This window comes from Magallana gigas, chromosome 1 (genome assembly GCF_963853765.1).
Source record: "Magallana gigas chromosome 1, xbMagGiga1.1, whole genome shotgun sequence".
In the NCBI taxonomy this organism is placed as follows: domain Eukaryota; kingdom Metazoa; phylum Mollusca; class Bivalvia; order Ostreida; family Ostreidae; genus Magallana; species Magallana gigas.
In genome coordinates, this window is record NC_088853.1 from 16158882 (window position 1) to 16176248 (window position 17367).

Below are 17367 nucleotides of genomic sequence, written 5' to 3' on the forward strand. Positions count from 1 at the left end.
ACCGCACTTATTCGGGGTTCATCGTAGAAATAGTCGTTGCAAATCGGCAAATGCAGTAAATGTTTTGTGCACGTTCAAAACAATCGTGCCCACAGTACGATTTTTTAAGTATTCGTAGACTTTCGCACGACACTCGAGCTCTGCACTTGTGCACACAGTCGCAATAAATCTTCGACATTCTTAGGAAACTCGCGAAACTTCGTAGTACTTACCTTGCTTCGAATATTCTACGATCGACCCCGAGTATTTTTCGAGTTCATGCGATTGTTTCTCAAATCCTCACCGAAATGTCTTTCTAGTGAATGGGAATGTAGTTCGAATTGATGCGAATACAATACGAAAACAGGCGATCTGGGGCGAGAGCAATACGAGAGTTTTGCGAGTGAACTACGATTTAGGACGAAAGTACGAGGCTAGTCAGTGTTTCGTAATAGTATTTTTCTTTCGATTACTAAGTACATCGTTCAGTAACTATGTAAGTTACTTACCTAACCTCGTCTTTCGAAATTTTATAAATACTTGTAATTTTTTCATTCAAAAAAAAATGTTTTCTTCATTAATAATTTTCATGGAATAGATCACACATTACTGCTGCCGCTTTCATGATTATTAAACCATTCATGAACTATAACAATCTCACGAACGATCTTCTTGTTCGTTTATAACTACAACAATTGATGAACGACCGTCAGCAAATTATTAGCTAACAATTTTAGTCACAGTTGCAAACATTCTCACAATGTGACTATCGTTGGTAATCTTAACCCACAATTTTACATCTACGTGTACTTGTTTTCAAATTATATATATCAGGCTTGGGGTAATGCTAAATGTAATGGTAATGCATTGCAATGCATTACATGTTTTCAAAGTAATGCTTGTAATGTGTAATGCCACAAAAATAGCATTACAAATAATGGTAATGTAATTCATTACTTTCCAAAATCTAGTGTAATGCTAGCATTACATGGCATTACTTTGCATTACTATGCTTATTTATGCATGTTCACTTTAAAATATGTGATAAATAAATGAATAGCTGAAATTGTATTTGATTAAAATTATTTTAAAGAAGAAAAAAATAATTCTTGAGATAAAAATGTTTTTATTAGTTGTATTATAAATTTTTTTTTAAAATAAAGTTCATTTATAAATTCTTAATATTACTAGATAATTATAACAACACAATTCCATAACATTTTTAATAGTGTTGTTATTATGAGTTTAAAATCATTTAATTTACTCTAATTAGTTTTCACTTCATTAAAGAATGTGTCAACAACACACACTATGCCCCCAGGATACTCTAAGTATCAAAACAATCTATTGTTATAAGAAGCGCTACACCCCAATCCCCTTCCCTTGGCTATGTCCCAGTAAAATAGAGGACAGACGTGCACCTTTAATTTAAAAACAAAATGAATGCACTGTCCATCCATGATAAAAAATCAAAATCACTTCCAAAATTATAATATATAAATTATTATTATAACCCATTTAAAAATAACTTCTCTCTCTCTCTCTCTCTCTCTCTCTCTCTCTCTATTATATTAAGAACATTAGTTAGCACCGATAGAAAATATAAGATTCATGTAATTTTCTATTATTGCACTTAATATATCCTAAGATAAAGATTGCCCCAAAAAATCTTTTAGTCCCAGCTCCCACTGCTCCTGTAGAACGTTTATATAGTATACATGTAGCTGGGCTTTGAAACGTTGATGATCATAAAGTGCAACAGCAATCCTTTGCCTTAAAGTGTCCTCAGTAAAAAGAAATCTGATTAAAAAAATATTAAGAATATTACTGGGAAAACCCTCTGTTTATAAATTAATACAATTAAGTGTCCAAAATAATAATTGTTTGTGTAATCTGGGGAAACATCTCTGTTTAGCGTTTAATAACCGCAACGTTATTCCATAATTTGTTTTTTGTTATGCATGTTCTTCTGTGTCTCTTTTTATATCTGACATTGTACCATGTCAAATGTCTATAAATATCTATTTACTTTTGTAAGATGTTGTTCATAATACCACAAGATGATTATATATTGAGCAAATAAAGAATGAATCTTGTAAAGTCATTGAATTTGAACCTAATACTGAACATGAACCTGTAGATATGTTAAAAAGTGTTTTATATATGAAACATTTACAAAACTCTTATTTAGCTTTACTTTTTTAAAACAAAGCAATGGTAATGGTAATGCATTACTTTACTCAAGTAATAAGTAATGGTAATGTAATGCATTACTTCAATAAAATCAAGCAATGGTAATGGTAATTTAATACCCAAATTCATGAAGTAATGGTAATGTAATGCATTACTTTACAATGTAATTCGCCCCAAGCCTGATATATATATATATATATATATATATATATATATATATATATATATATATATATATATATATATATATAAATATATATATATATATATATATATATATATATATATATATATATATATATATATATATATATATATAATCCAAAATGAGTAAAGTTAATCCACACAAGTATTAAATAATAAAAAATAACAGAAAGCCGATTCAAAACTCTACCGGTTTCATTATAATCTTCAGGAGTTTTGAACAATCACCATAAATACATAAGTACATACATTTCAAATGATCATTGTGACGTCATATAACATCAAGTATATGTTGCGCTTTTCAGAGTTCATTATGACGTCATAGTATAAGCGTTTTGTAATAGTACGGGAAAAACATATAATATATTCAAATATTCTATAATTGTACAAGAAAAACATAAAATATATTCAAACATTCATAATTATAATGCATTCAGTTTTGGTTTATATAATGAAATGAAATGTTTTTCTTTTGTTTCACGCTCTTTTTCGGTTGTTATTTTATAAAATTTATAGATAGGAGACACTGTAAAGTTCGGAAAAATGTTCTTGGCACAGTTTCTGAGATGTCCGCTAACAGCCGTGCACTGGTATTTTGTTTCACGAATTTGTTGTCGGTGGACGGTCATTCGATGTCTGAGGGTATCCCCGGTTTGACCAATATAGTTTTCTCCACATCCTGCACATGTTATGACGTAGATTAGATTAGAACTTTCACATGTAATAGAGGAATGTATATTAAAATTTCTGCCGTTTTTGAACTCGAACTGGTGGCCTTCTTGTAGGTAAGGGCAGGTGGCACATCTTGGCTTCTGGCATTTACTGACATCTGGTGTTTCTTCGATATTTTCAAATTTGGCACGGGTTAAAATCTTTTTCAGAGACGGACTTTGTCGTTTACTTTTAATGATCTGAAATTTGTTTAAGACTTCTTTCATTTTTTTATCACGTTTTAAAAGTTGAAGGTTGCTTTTTATAATTTGGTAAAACTCTTGATTTTTCGGGTTGTGTGTTGAGACGTATGGAATAACACATTTTTCTGATTTATCTTTTATCTGTAGTAGCTCATTTCTATCATGGCATGTGGCTTTTTTGATTCCATGTTCCACTAGTGATTTGGGGTAGTTCCTTTGTTGTAGCAGGTAGCGTAGTTCACTTAGTCTGGAATTTAGAAGGTTTTTGTCCGATATTATAGTACAAAGGCGCCTGGCTAAATTATAAGGTATGTTGTTCTTAATGTGTTTTGGATGGCACGAATCATAAACAAGGTATTGTTTGGTGTCCGTAGGTTTATAATATATATCAGTAATAATTTTTTCCTCTCTTTTTATGATCATAACATCAAGAAATGGGAGTTTTTGTTCGCTACAGTCCATTGTAAATTTCAAATGGTTGTTTAAATTGTTTAAAATATTGTAAAACTTATTTAATTCATCCTTGGTTTTAGTCCAAAAACAGTCGTCCAAAAATCTTTTCCATGATTGTTGTATGAAAGTTTTAAATTCAATACTAAATTGGTCCTCCAGGTTTTTTTTACAGCTTTTCCTCCAGAAATCCTAGAACAAGTGTAGCATAGGTTGGGGCAACTTTAGTTCCCATAGCTGTTCCAAGTTTTTGTTTATATGTTATCCCATCAAAATTCATGAAATTGTGTTCCAGAATGAATTTTAAACTTTGTAAAATGAAAGGCTTGGTGAAACGGTCATGGAGTAGGTCTGGAAATTTGTCGATCCAGTGTTCAATAGCTTCTAGTCCGAGTTCATGTGGGATGTTAGAATAGAGGTTGGTCACATCAAATGATACTAAAATGGCATCTAGTTGAACGTTCTCAGGAATGGAATTTAAAAAATCAACGGTATCTCTAATATAGCTTTTAACTTTGGACACGTACGGTTTCAATAATAAATCCAATAAATTGCTGATCCTATGCGTCTCACAAGATGGTGCTGCAACTATGGGTTGCAGTTTTAAATCCTCAGGTTTTGAAACACATACATATGAAGAGAATGATTCTTTACACAAGTTGCTGATAATCTGACTTTTATGAACCTTCGGTAATCCGTAAAAGTTGCTTGTCTTAACATCAAAAGATAACAAGTAATTTATTTCCTTTTTTGTTAGTTCTTGTCCGTATTCCTCTATAATTTTACTTCGTTTGTATGTATATATATATATAATTCAGGCTTGGGGCGAATTACATTGTAAAGTAATGCATTTCATTACCATTACTTCATGATTTTGGGCATTAAATTACCATTGTCATTAATTGATTTTCTTGAAGTAATGCATTACATTACCATTACATGAGTAAAGTAATGCATTACCATTACCATTACTTTGTTTTAAAAAGTAAAGCTATAAAAAAGAGTTTTTGCAAATGTTTCAAATATAAAATACTCTTTAACATATCTACATGTTCATGTTCAGTATCAGTATCCAAAATGTCTTTTAGTCACAGCTCCACTGCTCATGTAGAATGTTTATTTAGTATAGCTGGGAAGATTTTCAAACATAACAGTATGCAGTTTAAAGCATGAATCTTGTATTTTCTATCAGTGCAAACTAATGTACTTAACCGGTAATATACAACAGAGAGAGAGAGAGAGAGAGAGAGAGAGAGAGAGAGAGAGAGAGAGAGAGAGAGAGAGAGAGAGAGAAAGAGAGAAAGAGAAATTATTTTCAAATTGGTTATAATATTGGAAGTAATTTTGATTTTCATCATGGATGGACAGCGCATTCATTTGTTTTAAAAGATGCATGTCTGTCTCCTATTCTATTGGGACATAGCCAAGGGAAGGGGATTGGGGTGTTTAGCACTTCTTATAACAATAGATTGTTTTGATACCTAGATTATCCTGGGGGCATAGTGTGTTGTTGACACATTCTTTATTGAAAAGAAAACTAATTGGAGTAAATTGTTTAAATTATTTCAAGCTCTTAATAACACGATCTTAAAATCTTATGGAATTGTGTTGTTATATCTATTAATATTACAATTCAATAAAATGAACTTTAAAAAAAAATCTTGTTTACAATACAACTAAAACATTTTTATCTAAAGAATTATTTCTTTTTCATCTTTAAAATAATTTTAATCAAATACAATTTCAGCTATTCATTTATTCATCACATTTTTTAAGGTGAACATGCATAAATAAGCATTAGTAATGCAAAGTAATGCCATGTAATGCCAGCATAACACTAGATTTTGGAAAGTGATGAATTACCATTACTTGTAATGCTAATTTTGTGGCATTACACATTACTTTGAAAACATGTAATGCATTGCAATACATTACCATTACATTTATCATTACCCCAAGCCTGATATATATATATATATATATATATATATATATATATATATATATATATATATATATATATATATATATATATATATATATATATTACTCTGCATAATCTTCTGTTGTGAAATTGAAAAAAAAAATTTCCAGTTAAGTATTTTTCGCATAAATGCAATTATTAATTTGTTTAATGATTACTTTGTAAATTAACACACCATGTAGTTACATATTCGTATAAATTCGTATCTATTTGTGGAAATATCGTGTATCAATCGTACAGTTTCGTTCTCATTCGTAAGAGTATCGTATAAAAATCGTTTCCTATCTTATCTGCTCGTATGAAGATCTTAAAGTGTTCGTTACTTAATCGTCAAAATTCGTACATGAATCACCACAATTCGTCCTGTTATCGTACAAACATCGTACGTGGTCGAGCGGAAATTGTAGCCAAGTTGTATTAGATTCGAAAAAGTACTGTCTGTAGAATTATTGAAAGTCCGACATGGCAAATAATGGCAATTTTTCACTTTTAGCAATTCGTGGGCAATCGTTGCATAAATCGTGAGAGTGTGACAGGAGATTTAAAATCCCACAAAAACGATATTTGCAATACTTCGGCCTTTGTTGGATTTGATCATGCAAAAATATCTCATGACAATGCAAAGAATGATTGATTCCTTCAATACATTGTAATTCATAGATATCTGAAGCTAAGCCATCTAAATAATTTATAAACCCGACTGTATTTCGTGGACAGACAAAAACAAAGCAAACAATTAAGCTGCATAAAATTGTTGTTTCAAAGAGACTCGTTTTCCCCCAAACCTCTTTTTTTCTAATGTTAATTTTCATACGTTAAAATTCATTCATACATACCGGTCACGATTGGGACATATTAAAATATTGCTTGGACTTGTTGATGAAATAGCGATTATATATCATCATAAATCTAGAAATCGATTTCGGTTTTTAAAGTTAAAAATTAAAGCAACGACTTGTTCTAAAACAAACGGTAAAGGGACACGCAGAAGAAAACATGTTCCAAACATCGCATTATGTTTTCGTCACTCTATTTCTTGAAGTTTTCTGTAAGCAGAGAAGTGTTTCTTACTCTGTAGTGGACATCGAGGCGCCTAACTACCCATTAACGGTGTCTTATCCAGATTTCAGTATTTTGCAATGCGGAACGCTGTGCACAGAAGATAGCTATTGCACAGAGTTTCTATTCAACAAAACAAACAAAGAGTGCAACGCAGTCCATTGCGTAAACAAGCCAGGCTACTCGTATCAGGTTTTGAGTCCGAAAAATGACGATGTACTCCGTTTCCGGAAAGGTAAGAAATAAATTTATATCGAAACTTGTTCTGTAATTTGGCCGGCGGTTTCATTCAACTAAACTAAATGAGAACTATTTTAACAAGACCTTGGACTTTCAGTATAGGACGTAGCTATCTATTCCTTGTGTCAAAACAAGTTAAAAATGACGCGGTTTCAAGCGAAATATGCACAGATTGCGTAGTCTTAGCTCAAAAGCCAGACAAATCTTGCTGATTTCAAAGAGCAATGGCTGAGTGGCTAGAAATGAAATAAACAGGCTTACGTCACATTGCTGTTTGGCACAACTACCCAAAGTCCAAGCTCTTGTTTAAATGGTTCTACCTTTTGATACAGATTTTTTAATTGTTTCTATATCAATGTTACCTGTAAGGTAAAAAAGTCGATTCCATATGAACGTTCCATTTAGTTAAAAACGAGAACAATTTGATTAAAAGAAAAATTCAATGTACAGTAAAAATTATGTTACATGAAAAATTATTTTGCCATGTAACAATTTTTCCCTCTAGATTAAAAACTAGTAAAAGACACACTGATTTAAGTAAGATAGCCTTTGATTAAGATCTAGCAAGGTCATATTTGGTTTGATTTTTTTTTTACCGTGATTGTATGCATAGAATTTTTAAATTTTGATTTTCAAAGAAAAAAAACTTAAAGAAAATAATCTGAATTCTGTAGAAGACCGGTAAAAGCTTCATCAATTTTTGTTTACGGTCTGATTTTTTTTTACCAAATGAGATGTTTAAATACGGAATAAAGAATCATTCTTTGAGTATCATGAGGTGATAATTTTGGTCGGGGCGAAGGGCTTTATGATAGATTTGATCACGCCCTGACCGAAATTATCACCTCTTAATATTCAAAGAATGATTCCTAATTACTTATATTTATATAATTTTAGGCCATCGTACGATTAGATATTTAAATATAAATAAACAAACCCCGCTGGCGCCTCAACTTGGCGTCATTTGTAATTTGAGTTTTATAGTACAAAATCGATACGTAGTGTTATCACAGGCAAAGACACTTGATAATGTAAATATAGGTATTTGTGGCGTGTTTGGAGTAAAATTTATGACGTGAGTTTGAGTAAAAATATACATCATGCTTCTTATAATTAGACGTTTCACAAACTCTAGGCGCGTAAAACATGTTCTTTCTTTAGTTATTTGTCTCTAAACTTTGCTACACGTCTGATGAATATTAATGTGATCGGCCATTTGTAACGCCACTGCACATGAGTGCGGGAAAACCTCGTAATGAAAACACGATGGAAGAACAATTTGTTTACAAATTACAATCACGTTTTCATGTCTTAAATCAGATAATTCTTATATCAGATGGTACCCGAAGCATTATTATTTCGTTATTCATTAATGTAGAACGGCATAAATGGCTAATTATGTGTATTAAAGATGAAACACTATTTTAGCATCAATGACACGGTAAAATAAGCGAATATTCCTCTCCTGAGGGAGGCATGATTGTTTTTTATTCAAAAACTTAAGTTTAATTCGGCTTTAATTCCTATTCCATCAATCTACATGGTCTCCGAAGACAGTCTTCCCTTTGTTCCTATCCCTGTCAGTCTGTCTCTTTTTTCTTTCTTGGCCAAATCTGTCAAACTTAACGGTATTACGGGTATACCTATCTTTCTCGTCGTCGTCATTGTTGTTGTGATAGACTGAGCGTGGTATCACGTGGCCGATTTAAGGCGGGGTTTATTCAAATGTTGTATTTATTGTGGACGCGAAAATAATTATAAAAATTATTTATTAATTTCTATATCTCTTTAACCCGATTGATATATACTGCGTAATTTATTGTGAAGATATATTTTTATATAATATATCTAATTAAATAAATAAATCAAATATTTTTTAGCATGAAAAAATACGCCACATATACCTTTAAATTTATGTCTACGGTAATTAATTAGCGATTTATAATTTTAAATTAGAGTCCATGGTAATTAATTACCGATTTACATGTTTAATTAATACTTACCGTAATTGTTGAATATTTAAATTTTGATTTTCAGTTCAGTTCTTTATTAACTTTAAGCTGTACAGCTTATCAGTGCAGATTTAGATGTTAATGGTAATTCATTACAGATTTGAACTGGACGTACATGGGACATTATTATTATCATGTAGAAAAAAATGCCACGTGGGAAGAAGCCAAGGTAATTTGAAAAGGATGACTAAAAAAATGTTTGATTAAAATAATGTTTTTTTTTTTTTGTTATTGTGTATTTTTTGTTTCGTTGTTGTTAAATATATCTTATTTAAAGCAAATCAGCCAACACATAAATGTAATTAATTGTGCATATCTAAACTTGCATGAGCATAGAAAAAAAATAAAAGCAGTATAGCTTGGGCCTATGAGATTCTGATAAAAATAACACTGATAGTACAGAGTTAAATACGTTGTACACATTGGTTATCAGGTGGAAAACTAATCTTCAGGTTTAGTAATATTATTCATTTTTTGTCTTCTTTTTTACATTTATTTCTAAAATAATACTAGTACTTATGATTATATTATAACAGTTGGAGTGTCAGAAGCTGTGCTCTTACCTTGTGGAGATCAATAGTAAAGAGGAATCCGATTGGCTGGCTGCCTCATTTCTCATGAAAGGTAATTGTTATATATTTGTTTGATATCTCGCAGATGGATGGGGGGGGGGGGGGGGGGTAGATGGCTATTTGTGTTCGGTGATTTTTGGTTATTATAGACGATTATATGTATTTTGAAATGAATATATACATTTTGCGTCTTTTTGTCATTTTTGGGTTGCGTGGTTTGCCTTTAATATTGTTATAAAATTGACGTTGCTCAACTCATTTTATGAGTGACACTATTTGCGGGATCGGCCACCTTTCATTATATCAACAGTTATAGACTTTCAGCGTGGATTATACAGGTGTATAAATTATATCATTAAGAAACAATTCTTTGTGTATAATGAGGTGATCAAATACGGTCAGACGTGATCAAAATTTGATCAAAGATTTGATCACGCCCGACCGAATCACTCTATCATATTCAAAGACTTCCGTATCAATATTTTTCATTATTTTCAGCAATAGTTCAATTGAATATTAAATTCTTGATATTTTTGAGTTTCATTTCGTATTGTTATGCAAGATCGTCCAAATGTACAGCATATACATCTTGGGACAGACTATTAAAGTATTATTAATAATCAAGGTGGTATGGAACATCTGTCGATATTAATGTGGATTAAAGTACATCATAACTGAAATACATTCACCAGTTAAGATTTTTTAAAACTTACAATATCTAAATAAAATAGCTTTAAAAAATATTTGGAGAGGTAAAAATTGCAAAATTGTAAAATTATACATCATGTTTCTTATCTTCACTTCTAATGAATATCAATGTGATCCGCCATTTATAACGCCACTGCGTAAGAGTGCGGGAAACGCCACCATTGAAAACACGATGGAAGAACTGTTTGTTTACAAATAAGAATCACGTTTTTCATGTCTGAAATTAGATATATCTTATATCAGATGATACTTGGAAGATTATAATTCCGATATTCATTTAAATAATGTAGAAGGATATAAATTATTAATTATGTGAAATAAAGGTGGAAGACTATTTTTAGCGAAAACAACAAGGTACATGTAAACGGAGTAAATTACCCTTCTCCCTGAGGGATGCATGTACTCAGAGTGTTTATTTATTCTTTATTCAAAATTTCCTCTTGCCGAAAATACAATTGTGGTTTAAAACGACACGGAACACAAAGAACACGAACCTGACTAGCAAAACTCTACAACTTCACGATGGAAACTTATTTTTAATTCGGCATTAATTCCTATTACGTCTACATGTATCTACATGGTCTCCGATGACAATCTTCCCTTTGTTCCTATCCTTCTCAATCTGTCCCTCTTTTCTTTCCTTGCCAAATGTGTCAAACCTAACGGTCTACCCATTTTTCTCGTCGTCGCCATTGTTGTGGATATGTGTGTCACGTAACCCATTTAAGGTATCATGCGATTGCACAAGGAATTAATTTCATTATATGTTACTATATAGCTTTAATTCAGTTAATTAATTAACTATACTTTCAGCATATAATTCATGAAAGAGAAATTTTAGTTAAATGCTTCAAGAAAAATTTTAGATCAGAAAAATAACGCCTTATGCGGCTTTTAAGAGAGATAATTGAGAGTAAACATACCTATCCTCAAGTACACGTGGGTTCCACATGTTGACAAACAGGCTCAGCACCATCCAGGAAGTTGCATCATGCGCATCTAAAAAAAAAATGGCTCCATTAAAATACTATAGGCCTAAAATAAGGTGCCAAAAAAAGGAAGAAAGAAACGAAATTGTCGCAATATATATGGAACTACAATTGGCTATTTCCTAGGGTAAGACCTTTAAGGCGGGATTAATTAAATCATTTGAATTTTTTAGTGGCAAGTAAAATAATAATTTTTCTTTATTTCTTGTATCTTTGTTATTCGATTGACGTATACACTTATAGCCCTATCCTCAAATAAAGTAGTGAAGCAAATAATCAGATCATGTTATTGTTATTCACAAAAAATACACCACATATACCTTTAATAAAAATAAATCCTGGTTTTATGAGATATTTGTCAATGAATTGGCTCTGTTCATTAAGTAACGCGCTAGATGTGAAATAAAACAATTGTTTTAAGAAGTTTTCGAGAAGCATTTCGTTAACATTGTTCGGTGAGATAAGATTAATACCCCCAGGAATTATTTGCTTAGTACTGATGACCTGATTTGATTTAAAAAAAAAAAACAAGATAGTCAGCTGTAAAATAAGTAAACTCGGTGCATACTCCTGCTTTTAACGTTATATGAGGGTTTCATTTGTTTATATTTATGACATCATAGGAGTACAAACTCGAGTGTCGGATAATGTCGCCCGCGGTGTTTTTTTCGAGCTCTGTCGGAAAGGCCCAGGAATTTCTTATGTTGCAATTGCTAACGTGCAAGTACCAATTATTGCCAAAAAATACACAATTTACCTCTATTACTCTTTTCATGTAAGCTGTCACATAAAAAATTTCTAGGCGAATCTCTGCACTGATCATTAATATAATTTGAGGAATAATTTTTATTATATTTTCATCAATATCGACTTACTTATGGCTAAAATTAAACCCTGTCCAACCTTCGATTTACCGGAAGTTCGAGTACCAATCATTGCCGCTCATATATTTTCGTTAAACCAGTAATTAATCTGTAAAAAGGTCAAACTTTTAAAAGAATCTATTAATATAAGATAAAATGTAAGAATATAACATAGAAAATTATATCATAAACGCAATTCAATCATATTATAAGCAATATTGTATTAAATGTCCCTGCAGCCACATGCACACAAACGGGGGAACATGTGCTTCACATCTCTTGGGACAAATGATTAAAATTAAAAGCTTTTTAAATATTAGTTTAAGTGTGTCTAGTAAAAGAAATAATGTTTGTGAAAGTTATTAGCAACGCCTCTGATTTAGACCGCAGGTGCGTGTGGATAAACATTTGATCCGCCTCAGGTTGCAAACAAAATGGCGTCTTACAAGCAAGCAGACGCCCGGCTTTCTTTCTAAAATATTGTGTAGTAGAAATTGTATATTGCGTATTTTTGTCAAATATCATAACACGGAGGTAAATATTCTTCGAATTTGGACCTAAACAAAAATTGGCCTGTCTTCAAAATGGATTACAAGTCAAAGATTCATTGGCATGTGTCATTGTACGGATACAGCTGAGATACGTTTTCATAGGCTTACGTTTGTTAAGGTGTGTTCCAAACTGTTTGAACTAGATTTCATCATTCCCAACTCTTATAGTGTCTTAAAAACTCTATTATTTATTCATTTTTTTTTTATGTATGACACACTTTACAAGCATAAAATATGTGGAATGTAAATATAGTGTGTTGAAAGCTACGGCAGTTATAACACTGTAATGGACACAGGGTACTCAAAGGTTAAAATGACGAGTTTTATTATGACGTCACAAACGTTGAACGCTGTTAACTGCAACGTCATAAGCGAAAATCAAAGTTCACGCTTGCAGCTGTTACTGTGGCTCTTCCATTATCATAAACTTACCCTTAGGATAACATAGGAATTTTAAGGTATAAATCTCATTTTCAGACAAGGCATGAAGTTAAAATGATGTAAATATAAGCATTAAATTATGTTTGTTTTTAAGTATACAGTCTCATAACTGCAGCGATGCTTGCATACAAATTTCCATAACGCGCTAACGCGCCTTACTCAATTTGTATGCACACACCGCTGCAGTTATGAGACTTTATACTTCAAAAAATCATGATTCAATGCTATAATGAACTTTTTCGTGAGGTCACAATTATCATAGCACGCGCTTATCGCTTGTCGCTTGTGTTTTTGTAAACATAAAATCTCGGTTTTAATAGTTCTGCGCGATTTGTCTATTTCAAACGTAAATATAAGTAATAAACAGCAATGTTAAAAAGTTCACCGGGATGTGAACTTGGTTGGTACGTGATCAAAGCTTTTAAGAAACCCTTCGGGCTTCACAAGATTCGATCACGTGACTAACCAAGTTCATATCCCGGTGAACTTTTTAAATGGCTGTTTATTTCTTGAAAGAACTTTTTCGTGACGTCACAATGATCATAGCACGCGCTTATCGCTTTTCGCTTGTATTATTTTAAACATAAAATCTCGGTAACTTTAATAATTCTGAACGATTTGTCTTTTTCAAACGTAAACATAAGTAATAAACAGCAATATTAAAACGTTCAGCGGGATGTGAAGTTGGTTGGTACGTGGTCAAACCTTCTGAGGAGCCCTTCGTGCTTCATAGGATTCGATCATGTGACCAACCGACTTCATGTCCCGGTGACCATTTTAAATTGTTGTTTATTTCTTAATTCAAAAAGCTGAAATAAGCAATGAACATCCTGTTATCAAGTAAGTTGGAATATGAACTTGTTTAGTCACGTGATTAATTCCTGTGAAACCGGAAGGGTTTTTCAAAAGATATGATTTACCAATGAAGTTCATATCTCGGTGAACTTTTTAGCATTGCTGTTCATAACTTTATTTACTTATGAGAAAGGCAAACTGCCTAGAATTATTAATTATAAACGTGTGTTTATGTCAAAGAATCAGCGAGTGCAGTAGTCATTGTGATGTCATTAAAAATTTCAGAAAATTATTTAACGTCTTTGCTATTTTATAGGCTTATATAAGGAATAACATATGTAAATGTAAATATTTAAGAAATAAACAACGTTATTTAGTGAACATGGCGTTATGAATAGCAATTGCTCTGTTGGCATATTCCATGATGCGCGCTACTTATATTTGCATTTTACCACTCGCAAATGCCCTGTATTAGCCTAGACCTTGACAGTGAGCTATTGCATCAAAAATAAACATTCAGACTGTAATGTATTTTAGTTCACATAGATTTGTTAACAGAATCAATGATATGTTATGACAGTAAATCTTTTAAAATGTTATTATAAGACAGGTTTTAATATTAAATACATCAATTTTATGTAGTTGGAGAAAAACACATGATGTATCGTATAGTGGTTTAAATATATAACGTCATGGAAAAGTATATATAACGTTACACCTTTATGACGTCATAGTATACAGACGGAGCAATTGCGATTATAGAAAAATAATTGCACTTCCTCCCTATGGACTTACAGTGGGAAAGAACAATGCATATGCAAATATACAGCAATAAACGTTTTTACTATGCTATAGGTTCATATGAGGAAAGATGAAATACAAAGAAATTAAACTGTCTTGCTATTCTAAGGTTAAAACACAGTATAAAGAAACATACTTGTAATGTTAATATTCCTAAATGAATCAATGATGGAAACTGTTGTGTCTTTCTTTGACAGACAGTTGTGACAGCAACATTTACTTTAGTTGCAACGCATGGACAGGAGGTAACGACAGAAGCACAGAGGGAGGATATCTATGGGACCATTCGAACTCGCTAATAAGCTTTACTAACTGGTCCCCTAAAGAACCGACTGGACGAACCACTGAAAACTGCATTCAATTAAGGAGAGATGGGAGATGGAATGACAAAGGGTGTGACAAACTGCTGTATTACATTTGTGAAAAAAATGAAATTTAAGTCACGGTTTTCAGTTTCGATTAGAAAGATAAGTCTAAATTTGTTTCCGTCTTAGGAAGAAAACTCTTGCATGAAAGAGGACAACCCACGAATATCACAAAAATGGAGTCAACGTTAATTAAAAATTCCCCAATATGTCAGAGGGTGTGACAAACCGCTGTATTACATTTGTAAAAAGAAAATGACATTTAAGTCACGCTTTTCAGTTTCGATTAGAAAGAGAAGTCTCAATTTGTTTCCGTCTTAGGAAGAAAACTATTGCATGAGAGAGGACCACCCACGAATATCACGAAAATGGAGTCAACGTTAATTAAAAATTCCCCAATATGTCAATTAAACATTTAAAATAATTGTATAATATTGCATGTATTTATATCACGCATTTTGACCAGATTTTTATTTTATCGTTTTCAAATCTTCAGTAATCCTTTGAATCTTTTGCAAATAGCCTGATAGGAAATGACATTATCATACAATAAAATGCATAGTTTATTTGGGAATAAGTACATGCATTTTTTTGTTATCCCTCCCACTATAACTAAAGTGTAACGTATCATTTTGTCGCATCATGTCTGTTTAATAGCATATGGATTAAGGTGGCTGACTACACCTTGAAATATTTTCTCAGATCAGCAGAAAATTACTTGATTATGATAGATATCATAATGGATAAGAAGTATTTAAGTCTAATAGGCAAACAAATGTGCAATTTTTGATAAAAAATTGCATTTTCAAAAATTTAATTCAGTTAATATGAACAAAAGGTCCAGCTGGATTCGAACTCATGATCTGCGGTTCTGAAGCCCAATACTTTAGCCACTGACGTTATACAACCCAAACGGACGACATAATCAGTTTAACAAAACATTTAAATTGCCATCTTGTGACGTGTCTTAAAAAGTAAAAGTGTAGGTGTAGTGAGGTACCTTAAAGCCAGTTGAAATATGTTATACAATGATCTCCATAATCAATATATGTAAATCAGTTTTGTTTCTAGGATAGCCAAATGGTCCAGATGCTGCATACACAACAAAAGGAAAATGCAGTTGCTAAGCGATGCAATTTATATCACATCTGAATAATTCAAATCTTTCCAGTTGTTCTTTATGTGTTAAATGTCAAACTAAGTAAGCTAATGAGAAGAGAAAATCAATAATTCTAATCGAGAAATTGTTTATCAATTTAGCTGAATATGCATTGAGTTCTTTTTTTAATATATCCCACTGAGTTAGACAAGGCCAAATAAAAGTCATTTATTGCATATAAAAGTATCAATTTAATGCACAGGTATATAAAATAAATACACCTGCGCGCATTTCAACGTTGAAGTAAATTAATCCAGGGGGTTTAATCAAAATTCAGATTTCAGAGATTTTGTAATGATTTTTTTAAATTTAATGATTCAATGAATTTTTTTTTTTTTTTGTAATTTGCGAATTAATACAATTTGTAATTCATTAGTATTTTTTTTTAAAATATGATGTATGAAAATGTAGTGAATTGAAAAAGAGTTGTCATCAAGAAGTTGCTTTTTCATTCTCCTCTTTATATACATATCATAACGAAATACTACAGAAATTGGTTAAAGTGCATTGGCTAGACAGATAACGAATAATTGTTTATATTCGTAGAAAAGTAGGTAATTAAGTCCAGTGATGAACCTGTCTGTGCCGGGTCAGAAATTATAAATAAAATGCCACGGCTAACCACGGTGTGTCAGAACATTAGTATGGACTTGAGCTCATGTACTTAAAAGTTTCGGAGATTGGAGGTACAGTGCCCGTGCGTATAAAAAGGAGGTGCGTGAAAATCAGCTCTCCAGTAGTCAACTGGAAGCTGTCTTTTGCCTCCTCTTTCTTTACAGATAAGACCATATTAAGAGACTTGCACGGTTTTAATAAAAGTTAACAAAAACGATTCAGAGGGTTCAAGTAAATGTTATAATTTATTTTATAATTTTATTGTTTTTGTAATCAATGTTTAGTGTTATTAATTATGCATTATATTATATTGTGGAATTTAATCCAAATGTTTTATAATCAAAATACTTTGAATAAAAGAAGTAGTCAACTGAAAGCTGTCTTTTGCCTCCCCTTTTTGTACAGGGTAAAGGGCTACTCCCCAGGTCGAGGTGGAGATAATTCTGGGTTATATAACTTTGCACAGGCAACGC

The 17367-nt window shown here is 31.8% G+C and overlaps 1 protein-coding gene across 3 annotated transcripts in view; it reads left to right on the plus strand.

Annotated features, from left to right (window-relative positions):
• The window catches only part of LOC105339334 (lithostathine), an 82841-nt gene that overhangs the window by 29317 nt on the left and 36157 nt on the right, over positions 1-17367 (plus strand). The window contains exons 1-4 of one of the 3 annotated variants that reach the window (XM_066084247.1): positions 6705-7018; positions 9134-9204; positions 9572-9659; positions 14953-16431. The exons of 1 other annotated variant lie outside the window; for it this stretch is intronic. In XM_066084247.1, coding sequence (XP_065940319.1) covers positions 6721-7018; positions 9134-9204; positions 9572-9659; positions 14953-15194 — 699 coding nt within the window. In that variant the 5' untranslated portion in view covers positions 6705-6720 and the 3' untranslated portion in view covers positions 15195-16431. Of the gene's footprint in view, positions 1-6704; positions 7019-9133; positions 9205-9571; positions 9660-14952; positions 16432-17367 lie in introns of those variants that run through there. One more of the 3 variants, XM_066084259.1, reaches the window with a different exon arrangement.